This window comes from Arachis duranensis, chromosome 2 (genome assembly GCF_000817695.3).
Source record: "Arachis duranensis cultivar V14167 chromosome 2, aradu.V14167.gnm2.J7QH, whole genome shotgun sequence".
NCBI classification, from domain to species: Eukaryota; Viridiplantae; Streptophyta; class Magnoliopsida; order Fabales; family Fabaceae; genus Arachis; species Arachis duranensis.
In genome coordinates, this window is record NC_029773.3 from 93,325,785 (window position 1) to 93,337,606 (window position 11,822).

General features: G+C 30.0%; 3 protein-coding genes across 3 annotated transcripts; all 3 read left to right on the plus strand.

The window, feature by feature from the left end:
• The first annotated feature begins 4,056 nt into the window (after positions 1–4,056).
• Positions 4,057–4,952, plus strand: LOC107476286 (uncharacterized). Its single transcript, XM_016096087.3, has one exon. It carries the CDS (start codon positions 4,326–4,328, stop codon positions 4,812–4,814), a length of 489 nt encoding a protein of 162 aa, XP_015951573.1. The 5' UTR covers positions 4,057–4,325; the 3' UTR covers positions 4,815–4,952.
• Positions 4,953–6,969: 2,017 nt separating this feature from the next.
• LOC127745020 (auxin-responsive protein SAUR27-like) lies at positions 6,970–7,641 on the plus strand. Its single transcript, XM_052257991.1, has 2 exons — positions 6,970–7,264; positions 7,586–7,641. The coding sequence occupies exons 1-2, from the start codon at positions 6,970–6,972 to the stop codon at positions 7,639–7,641; spliced, it is 351 nt and encodes a 116-aa protein (XP_052113951.1).
• Positions 7,642–10,601: 2,960 nt separating this feature from the next.
• On the plus strand, positions 10,602–11,150 carry LOC107476287 (auxin-responsive protein SAUR72-like). The gene has a single exon (XM_016096088.3). It carries the CDS (start codon positions 10,648–10,650, stop codon positions 10,975–10,977), a length of 330 nt encoding a protein of 109 aa, XP_015951574.1. The 5' UTR covers positions 10,602–10,647; the 3' UTR covers positions 10,978–11,150.
• The last annotated feature ends 672 nt before the right edge of the window (positions 11,151–11,822 follow it).

An 11,822-nucleotide genomic window follows, 5' to 3' on the forward strand; every position in this document is an offset into this window, starting at 1 on the left:
CTGTATTATTTAATTTTATGGTTAGCCTTATCGTCGTACAGGTATTATTTAATTTCATGCATCATATATTCATATGAATAAATTATACTTCATACTCTTCAGTTTTTAACAATATTATTGTGAGGACTATAACGGCAATTATGGGTCATATTATTTGTGTTTATACCTTATAACGAGTGACACAATTAATTAATTACCAACATAATTCAAAATCTGCTGGCTTGAACGTAGATTTTAGACTTTTAGTATTACAAATTCAAAATCATTTCTGGATATTATAATTCTAAAATTCAAGTTGCTATCTGTCATTGAAACCAATTCGTGTGGCGAAGTTTGTCATTGGGGTAATAACTAATCACAGTCAAAATCATGTGTATGTAATACAATACGAGCCACAAAAAATAGGATATTAATTTTATTTATGTAGTTTTTAAAGCAAGATAATAAAATGTAATATTTTACGTGCAACGCTTTTGGATTCATGCATGCTAATAATCAAATAATAAATGTACGTGAGGGTTAATGTGTGTGTGTGTGTGTTTTTTTCCTTTCAATTAAAGTTATTATTAGTACTTAGTCCAATGATATAATCTTAAAAAGATAAAATAAATATTTAAAAAAAAAGTAAATAACAAGAAAAAGAGAGACCAAAGAAGAAACTATATGTTGGCTATATTCAACTAATATAGGTTTCACTAGAGAAGAACAAATAGATATATAAACTCATCCACTGATATGGAAAAAAAATGTAAATGAAAATCAACAACTTAAAATTTTATAATAAACAAAGAATGATATGTATATAATAATATATATGAATGATTGATATATCCGTCATCAACTAAAATTATTTAAAATTGCCTTTAGAGGAGCTAATAAATTGATTCAAGACAAGTGTAATGATCAAGTGTTAGGAGAGCATATCCTCAAATTAAATGATGGCTAAACATAATCATAAGCCCAATTTAATTTATTAAGTAGCTGGTTATTCTTCGTTATCCTTTAGCTTTGTTAATACTTAAAGCGAAATACACATTTATCAAATCAAAGTAGAGCAGTAGAACACATTACTATTCATTATTCAGATTCAGTGTATTAAGTACAACAAGGATTGTTGTTGTTGTTGAAACAAGATTTTGTAGATTCAGTAGTTTTCCTTCTTTTCTTTTCCAATTATACTTTTATTTTGGTTGCCAAAAAAGGGTAGTTTAGAATAATATAATAAATTATGATTCTGGTTATATTATGAACTAGGTAGCTAGTTGAGTTAGCAACAAGAAGTTAAGATAATGATATTTATTATTTGAAAAGGAAATTTGGCCAAACAGCAATACCAATTCTTTGCAATTTGTCAAAACACAGAATTGAAATTGTAAGGACCTTGTTGTCTAGTTAAGACCTTTGAGGGAGAGGAAGGTGAGTCATCAATGTGGGTCCATTTTGTGACTCAGCCATGACTGTAATACGCACAAATTAATATGTCGGTTATTATTATGGCCATGTATGTGATGATGCATCATATCATACATACATCATCATTCATCCATTGCCATGCATCATAACATGGCAAATACACACATCATGGATCATGTGAATCCTTTTGCCGGTTACTTCTCTACCCTACTGCATTACTACTATTCTACTAGCATATATATTATAAAGGATTAATTATTCTACTAAATTTTTAAGAAGATTTTTAGATTATTTTTAATTTTGTAATTCATTTTTTTTAAAAATATGTAATCAAATATTTAATTAAATTCTTAATTATGAATATCTTTAATTTACAGATAAATATTGAGTTAATTTTAATAATTTTCATACTAAAAAAGACTTAATTACAAAACTAAATAATGTAAGAATTTAATTAAAAAAATATATAAAAATTTAATTATAATTTAGTAAAATAACTAAATCTATTATAAAATATATTTATATAATTGATAAGGAACATTAATTTTTACTATCAATATAAGAGTTAGTTAATGAGTGATTTTAAGAAAATGTTAGAAAATTAATACTTTTAGTTTAAAAGCAAATTAAATAAATATAAAAAATATTAATCACTTAGAATTTTTCTTCTCTTTATTCTAAATATTACGAGCCTAGATGAATGTCTAAACCTCATGGAATATTAGTACAAAATTTAGCTAATTTTTATTAATAAAAAATAATTACATACAAAAGTGCATTGATGTTGGTAAATTTGAGTTTGAAAAAGGTTTAGGGGTTGGGACCCTTTTGTGTTTGTTCCTTTTTTGACTCTTATAATTTGGTGTTTGATTTTGCACGCCATGCGTGCCTCTCCATAACTTTAACACGTCTCTTCCATTTCATGCATTAAATTTTATGATATGATTCATACACAACTAGTATGCTCTCATCTAATTAATATTAAGAAAAAAAAAAAAACAGCTCAATCTATTTTGTTTTTCATTCGCAAAAGTTGAATTTATTAATCATAGTTATATGGCTTCACGAAAATACACAACAAACTTAAATTTGCAAATTAAATATGTAAATAGAGATTAAACGGTTTAATTAGATATCTAAAATTCAAAATACACATAATACCTAATATATTTCTGTTGAAGCCCGTGGTCAAACTTCAAAGAGTGGAATTCTCGTTTAAAAAATGACCCAAAACTATTGTTATAGTTCAAAACCCACGTGCACTCCACTCAATATTCTTCTTTCTACTACTATTACTACAGCTACAATTCCAATTTTTCAATCTCAAAAAGCATGATACGCATGCAAAAGCTTGCCTATTTTTATGGGTACAAGCACAACTTGGTTTGAATTATAAATTCGTTATGTTGAGATGAAAAATTTCGACGCTGTTTTTGTTTCATCTATGACTTTTTTTTTCTCTTCTATTTTATTTTAATTTGGTCATGTGGATAAGGTTTAGGATTTGGACTTCAAATTTTCTTCAGCTTGACCAGCACCACCCGTGAATTGTATTTGGCCTTTTCTAGTCGAAGTAGGTATTATTATTTTAACATCAATTTTGTGACGCAATACTCAAAAATAATGATTTTCCTCCCTAAGTTTCATACTAATTAATAAGGAAATAGACATTTCCTTAAATATCTTGCAACAAAAAAAGCACCCCACTTCTTTGACTAATCGTGAAATGAAAAATACAAGGGTTGAAATGTAAGCATGATTATGTACCATTAATCAAACTCTACTAAAAGCTACTTTTATCTAAGAAAAGTTCACCTTTATTTCTACTCAACTCATCCTAAGGCCGTTGTTCATCTATTAATATTAGAATTTTAATAATAAACTTTTTCGAATATAACATTTCAACGTTTTTATATACTTTAATTTTGTATTTCTAAAAAAATACTTTAAAAACTAAAACACTTGTTATTTATTTATTTATGAATTATATAGTTGACTAACTTAACATAACACATGTCAATTCACATATCAGTAGTGCTAAGAATCAACATATTTTATGATTTATAATCATAAATTAATTTGTTATAAATATTTTTAATAATATAAAATTATATATTTTTTAATAATTAAATACAATTTTAATAAAAATAATGGCATAACGGCTGACGCTTTCGCTTCACATATTAACTATGATTTTCTTATAAAAATATTTTCATATGAATAACTACTAATTTTGATAAAATAATTTTATATTATCAAATTCTTCTTATTTCTTACTAAGCAACTTCACTCTTTCAAAAACTGAAAAATACACATAATTCTTAATAGTTTTTTTTTTTTCTCTTTGGTGACAACACATAATTCATAATAGCTATTGTTTGTTATATATGAACAAAATACTAAAAAAAAAAGAAAGAAAATACATGAACAAAATAGTAATTTATGAACATGGAAGATTAACCTGTGTTTTGACGATGATTGTGAATGACAACCTTAATGCCTCTCTTCCTGAAAGCATTAACCACTGCCCACACCTTAGCCCCGCTATCCTTCTCCTTCTTCTCGATCTCTCTCTCTAAGTCCACGTGCACCTCGCCGCCCATCCCCACCGTCACCCCCGCCGCCTCCTCCGCCTTCCACGTTCGCCGTCATGTGCTTCGCCGATGTGTATACCCTCAGCAAGTACCTTCCCAGCATCGTTAACATCCAAGAACCCAAATTCCATAGCTCCCAAATCGTATTTACTTTGGGCCTTAATTGGGCCATGGCCCAATATTAACTTTTGCAACACTTTGATTCCTGGGCCTGTGGCCCAAATAGTAAACTTTTCTACCACTATCTATTAAAAAAAAAAAAAAACAGGTGGAGGTACTAGCTTGACTAGCTTCTAGATAGTGGGTCTGTGGGTGGGAATGGCATCAATTCCGGCGTCGCGTTGGGTGGTTCCGCCACGGTTACTTTCGCATTGGATCAATGCCATTGGCTCGTCTAAAACTAAAACAGCTTCTTATTCTTATTCTTATTCTGGAATAATCTCCGATTCCCATTCTCATTATTCTTATATCCCTGTTCCTATTCCACGACGTTGTTTTTCCGCCATGGCAACTCCACAAGACTCCGCTTCCACCAAAACTGAGAGGGTCGTTGTGAAGGGGAAGGTGCAGGGTGTCTTCTACAGGAACTGGACCATTGAGAACGCTACCCAGTTGGGCCTTAAAGGATGGGTCCGTAACCGCCGTGACGGCTCCGTCGAGGCCCTCTTCTCCGGCCCCTCAGACGCCGTCCAGGAGATGGAGCAAAGGTGCCGACGTGGCCCGCCTGATGCCATCGTCACCGGTTTCGAGGCTTTTCCTTCCACGGATGATCCTGGCAATGGCTTCGAAGGCAAACCAACTGTTTGATGAAATGACTAAGACAGAAAAAAAAGGAAAAAAAATGTTAGTGTTTGCTGTTTGTTATTTTTGTTTACCACTTACCAGTGTAATTTCTGTTATGTACTAGTGCTTGTTATTATGAGCATTCCACACTGTTTTGTCCTCGTTGTGAGTAATTGCATACTCTATACCTGCCTTTTGGTTATGATAGATCATAGATGCTTGCTTCTTGGCTATGAATTATGTGATTATATAGCTTTGAATATTTTTTCATGGGAGTTAGCTGGTTAATGATTCTTATTTATTCAAAAAGTAGAAGTTTGTTTTGTTGATTCAATGCCTAAGAGTAGTTAGGATAGCGAAAATGCAATGCCACTTAAGATTGGAGGAACTAAAGAAGATCACCACATGTGTTCAATAGTCTCTGTTTCAAGGAATCCCCACTTGTGGTGTTTTCTTTTTTAACAATGCTATGATTACTATCAGAATTGAACAATAGATGGTGAGTGCCTTTGGAGAAAACAGTAGATGTGTAGCAACCATGCCGTAATTTGGTCTGTTAGTATTACAGGGATTGGTTTGTGGAAGGGTGAATGGCACAAGAAAAAGTTTATAAAAAAGAGGGTAATACTATGGTGAAGAGAGAAGTTGGGTGAAGTGTGAAGATTGTTTGTTTTACAATAGAAAAAAATAATAAAAGAATAAAAAAATCATGTTCAATGCACACTCCATTTAAAAATTTAGTTATGATCTTCACTCTTCACCAAAGAAGTTCCCTAAAATAGAAGCACAAGTATAGGACTAAGTAAGTAACTCATGCCATGCACTTAAGGTATTTTTTTGTTCTGTTATCAGAATAATGACTACATTTGAATTCTTAATTTAAACCGGAAGCAGGTTATGAGTTAGAGTTTTAGAGACAAATGAAGTGCTTGAAGAGTTCCCCTCCTTCTTGGCTCTTATATCATTGCAGCTGAAAACCATAATCCAGGAAAAGGCAAGAGAGTTACTGATATTTTGTAATGTTTCAAGTACTACTAGTGTTGTAATAATTTCTTCTTCGTTGTTTCTGCTATGATGTTCTAAATATGTACTAGTCTGGGACTGAAATGATTGTTTTTTATTTTTGTGTTCTCTTTGTCTTCCCCACTTTTAAATCAACACAATCATGTTATATATATATGGAGTTGTTGGGGGATATTAATTATTAATTATTAGATGGAACAGTGATCACATGCGAATTCTTTGTTACAGAGGTTTTCCTCTCTAGCCATATAGTCATTGGAAATAGATATTTAATAAGCCATTTTATATATTAGAGATAATCACAACATTTTGCCTAGCAGATTAACTAAACAAAAGGAGAATTATAAAAAAAGTCACTTACATCCAAAAGTTTGATATGGTTACAGTTCACTCCCTTACCTATCTGAGTATTAGTCCTAGAAAACTATTGTTACGTTTTGTCTATGACACGGTTTCTTTAGTTTATTCTCGATTAAATAGTCTACGTGAAATAAAATTGTACATGAAAATATCTGTGTGGCTGATCTTTTGTTAATAACATGTGATTATATTGTTAAGCTCTCTCTTTTGTTGTGTCCCTATCCCCTTTACCTTCTTTGCATTGAACACTCCCATTTTATTTAGTTTATGCATTGAACACTTTCTATTATTTAGATTATGCATTTAACTCTTAATCCTAGCTAAATGAACTCGATTTTAGAGTTCCATTTGGCATCACCATCATAAACTTGTGCTAAACAATGTTGATTAGGACGCTTGATGATTGAAGAAGCGGATTTAAACACAACCGCTGACCCTTGGAGTTCATAACTTAATATGTTGGCCCTGGTTGCTTTTGTGTTGTCACCCTAATCTATGTTTCGTCTCTTGCATTCAAATTGCAATACTGAATTGAAAGATGATACTTCAAGGGTATACAGCTACCTTAGTCCCAAAAATGTGGGAAACAGTTAACACTAGCCGCTTATTAAAGTTCACATGTCACTGTCCCTTACATATACTTATCCACCAGCAATATATATTTATGATCTACCATACATTTTAGCTAGCATAGCCCATTATATATATATATTTTCTAGTGTTGCATTCACAATATCAGCAAAAAGATACTTTTCCAATTTATTGATATATTGACTAGAGCTTTGTCCACCTGATCATGGCAAAGACTAGTGTTTGTGGAAGATTGTTGAAGGGGGGCTTTGGAGGAATGTTGCTCATAATGAGGAAACTGAGGACTAGCTTAACACATTCAAAAGGGGTAAAACAAGGTCACTTTGTGGTGATTGCAACTCAAGGGTGGAAGCCAGAGAGGTTCTTCATCAAATTGAGCTATTTGGATCACCCTGAATTTGTGAAGTTGCTAGAGCAGGCTGAAGAAGAGTTTGGATTCTCTCAGGTGGGAGCATTGGAAATTCCTTGTGAGCCTGATGAGTTGAAGAGAATCATTAGAAGTAAACTAACAAAGCATTGAAATAATAAGGTTTATCACATTGTTAGTTATTGAGATTATGCAACAGGTACAAAGGTTTGTTAATGCAGTAGCAGGGCCTTTTTCTTGTTGTATATATAGGTGTTATTTGTCTACTTTCCCTTCTAATCATGGTATATATATATACCATAATTTGTATAATTTTAATGGTTCTCTGTCGCTTTCTAGTAATTCTGACCTGCTGATATAGTTCAATAAGTCCACATGTAGCAAGGATGGTCTGATGAGAAATAGAATGGCTAAGATATGTAGATTTAATTTTATATTGATTGAACTTTTATAGGAGTCACTAAGAGTGAGTTTGATTGGAAGGAATGGAACAATGAAGAGGAAAAGTAAGTTTAAAGAATTTATAAAAATTTTATGCAAAATAATGTGTTTGAATATTCTTTAGAAAAAAAATTGAAGCAATTTTGTCGAGGGACTTTGACTATTAACAAATAAAAATGAAGAATTTTAGTTTTCTCAAAGGAAAAGGAATTTCAATATTTTTTTTTTGGTAAATGTTATGATACCTTTGAGATTGTGTCTAACTTACTAAAAAAGACAAATAGATAATATTTAATAAATTTTAAATATTTTATTTTTTGTTTTAAATATTTTATTTTTTACCTTTAAAAACAAGTTAGGCAATTTAGGTACCATAGTAAAAGACATCATAGAACTCACCATTTTTTTTAATCTCATCTTAGAGACCGTACTTTTATTAATTTTTGTCATCACTCGATCAGTACAAATATTAACTTATATTTAACAAATAAATTTTACTAATTTATGTGTGTAAAATTTAAAAATATAAGTGCAAATCGTATTTATTTATGTGTTTAAATTTTAGTAAATATATGTGCAAATTAAATTTGTGTGTGTAAAATTCTTGTAAATATGAGCGCAAATTATTATTGACAAAAAATCATATTTGTTGGTCACATAATATTATTCAATAATAAAATTAATTACACATTTTATAAATAATTATAATTAAATATAATCTAACTATCTTTGTTCAAACAAAATATTTTAAAAATACAACTAATATAATTATCCCAATCAACTAAAAAAATTTAAAAAGATCTCATCCACGCAGTAACACTAGTGACCAAATGGTATTTTTCGAAATCAAAGTGAATGGATTACAATTCATTTCTTAAGAAATATATTTATTCCCTTAATACCATGTAGTATGTTTTTCTCTCTTTCGAAACACAGCTCCATAAATTGAAAATAAACATAAAGAGCTAAAATATATTAAAGTTCTATAGTAGTAAGCACTAAGCACGACTACTATGTATATGCTGCATGCATATGAGAGGGGAAAAGAAAAAAAAATGTAGGTAGATTAATTTACTCCAAGGTTTTTTTTTGTTAAAAAAATGCTATATATTATTTAACACTTTATACATTCATATGCTTTGTCCCCAGGCCCCTATCATTCACATACGTCGCACTGTTGCATGGAATGATAGTTAACAATATATATAATACACCAAAAATACATTTAAGTATTTAACTATGAGCAGAAGAAAAAAGGGGACCATAAACACTTCCATCCATAGATTCAAAATCGATTCTTGACGTGGACATAATATTGAGGTTATAGATAGTTACCATTCCAATCACATTACAATGGAATATCGTCATATGTTTTAATAATTATTAGTCTTCAAATTGTGAACATATAAATATTTGTCGTTGCAATAACTGATATGAGTTTACTTGCAATTATACTTGCAATCTAATGCCTTTTACCATTCTTTGACTAGGATTTTGTTCTTAATTATAACTTCTAAGCATGGATTATAAATTTATAATCAAGGTTATAAAAGTCGAACAGGAATTTATAGAGCGAGAGATTTACAAATTTAAAGATTGAAATAATAAAATAATATATTTATATATAATATATATTTTTTAAAAAGTGATCTATTTATATTTTATTATTTTAAATTAGTTAATTATTAAAAAATTATATCGATTCAATTATCAATTAATTTTTTATTTTAACTAAATTAGTTTGATGACCAATTTTTGATAAATCTAATTGAACCAGCATGTTAATATATTAGAAAGTTTGAAAGAGCAGTTTTTGTCTACTAACGCAACGACGGATATTGATATGGATACGGGACATGCTGACATGTGATGATATTTAGGTGTGTTCAAGTGTATTCAAAAAAGAATTTTTTATTTTTTTATTAAGATATGGTTGAACATAACAAACATGTGTGTCGAACGAGTGTCAATGAGTATCGTATCCAAAATATGTCCAACACGTAGATACGACAACTCAGTGTATAATTAGCTTGCAAATCTTGCAATCTCATACGTTGCACTTAGTTTAAATATAATAAGTAGTAGTTTTAATTGTTTGATGAAAGTTCAAGTTAATCAAAAGCTTGCATGCATTGCATGCATTGACGAGTCCTTTGATGACAACAAGTCATTTCAAAAGAAATCAAGATTTTCTTCGTCGTTTAGGCTAAAACATATTAACATAATCTAGCTAGCTATTAGAAACATTGATTTGAGAAGAGAAACCAAAAAATTGGATATTGTGTTAGTTAACCATATTATACAATAAAACAATATTTAAGAAAGTGACAACAGATTCTAGGCCCTCCCTTAAAGATAAGAGTTGCTTCTCGATTGGGAAGGAAGTAATTGACCTTTCAAAATAATAGCAATGAATAATCCATGGTTAGCTAAAACCACTTGCAACGTAGATATATATCCGCGTCTACTTTAATTTTCAGATGAGTAATATTAATTAGAGAGGCAATAACACAATATTATTTTATTTAATTTAATATTAATATAATAATTTTATGTATAATATTTAAAAGGTGAAAATTTATGTGTAATCAATTTCATATAAAGTTGGTAGTTGAAAGACGTTAAATAATTTGACTAATTTAACTAAATTTTTATCTAATGGTTTTCAGTTATCAACTTCAAGAGAAGTTGACTACACCTGAATTTATATTTAAATTTATTTATTTATTTTAATAATAATTAAAAAATAAAAAATAAAAAAATCATAGATTAAAAAAATAAGTTATGTTTCCTTATGCTTTTTGATGACTCCCAAACATTAATAGATACCCAAAAAAAAAAAAGAAATCACAATGGCTACAATCACATCCACGTCAGTGGCCACGGTGGCAAACAAAATTCCCAAATAAGTTGAAGAAAAAACCCTAGAAAAATTGGAAGCCAGAAAAATTAGAGATACTGTTTTGAGATATTCCAACTATAAATACACAAACTTTTCTTCACGTAGAGATCACAATTGAGAAGTTTTTTCAAAGTATTAATTTTTTCACAAACTTTTTTATTATTAGGAGAAAGATGATTAGGGCTTTTGTTGGGAGCATAATAAGAAAGGGTCTCTCAGTGTTGTTTGTAGCAATAAGGGGAAGTGGTAGTTCAGAAGAACATTTGATGTATTTCAATGATGAAGTTGATGATGAAACTGTGGAAGGGTATTTCACTGTTCTTGCCACAAAGGGCAAAGAAACAAGAAGATTCAGTGTTGAGTTAGATTGCTTGACTGATCCTGCATTCTTGGGACTTCTTGATCAAGCTCAAGAAGAGTATGGCTTCAGACAGAAAGGAGCTATTTCTGTTCCTTGTAGGCCTCAAGAACTTCAGAAGATTCTAGATGATATGAAAGCATAGACTTCAATCAAGAAGCTAAGCTTCATATATGTGCATCTTGTTAATTAATTAAGATAATCAACTACTAATACTACTACTATATATAGTTTAACAGTTGGCTAAGGATTATTATACCAATTACCAACAAGTATTACTTGCTCACTTTAATCTTTAGTCAATTGGTTGTTAAGTTTCTCTTGAAATCAATAAAACTATCTTGTGTATGCATGTGTTATTGCCTCAATAATTTTCTTTCAATATTTTCCAATTTTATTTGTTTGTTCTGTGAATTAGAAGGTAGGCTATAGTAATAATCATACTTTTTTTTTTGTTTTCAATTGAACCTTTAATTTGGCATCTCATCATTTTCATGTTTATTTTAGAAATTGATTAATTTGTCCTAACTAGATCGATGAAGGTCCTATATGTTGATGAATCCTAATAAGTTCATAGTATCCCTGCATTAGCAGTAGTGTTTCATAAGCAGCTTTAAGTTTTATATTTATTTTTTATTTAAAAAAATATTGTTTGTCATATAGGCCTGTTTTAATTTGTAATAGAAGAGTATTAGGAGATTAACAAGTTTTGTAATTTATCTGCTTTGGCATCTCACGGTTTTATTTTTGACATAGGGATGATAACTAAAATCCTTCACACTCACTCGTTAAAACACGTCATGCTAGGGAGAGGTATCCACACCCTTATAAGGCATGCTTCGTTCTCCTCCCCAATCGATGTGAGACTTTACAATAGCCATTAATTAATTATTATTAATATTTTTAATAATATAAAATTATATTTAATGGTATAAAATTACTTATTTTTCTTTTACTAGCTAAGTACGAGCCAAATTTTAATATAACTGT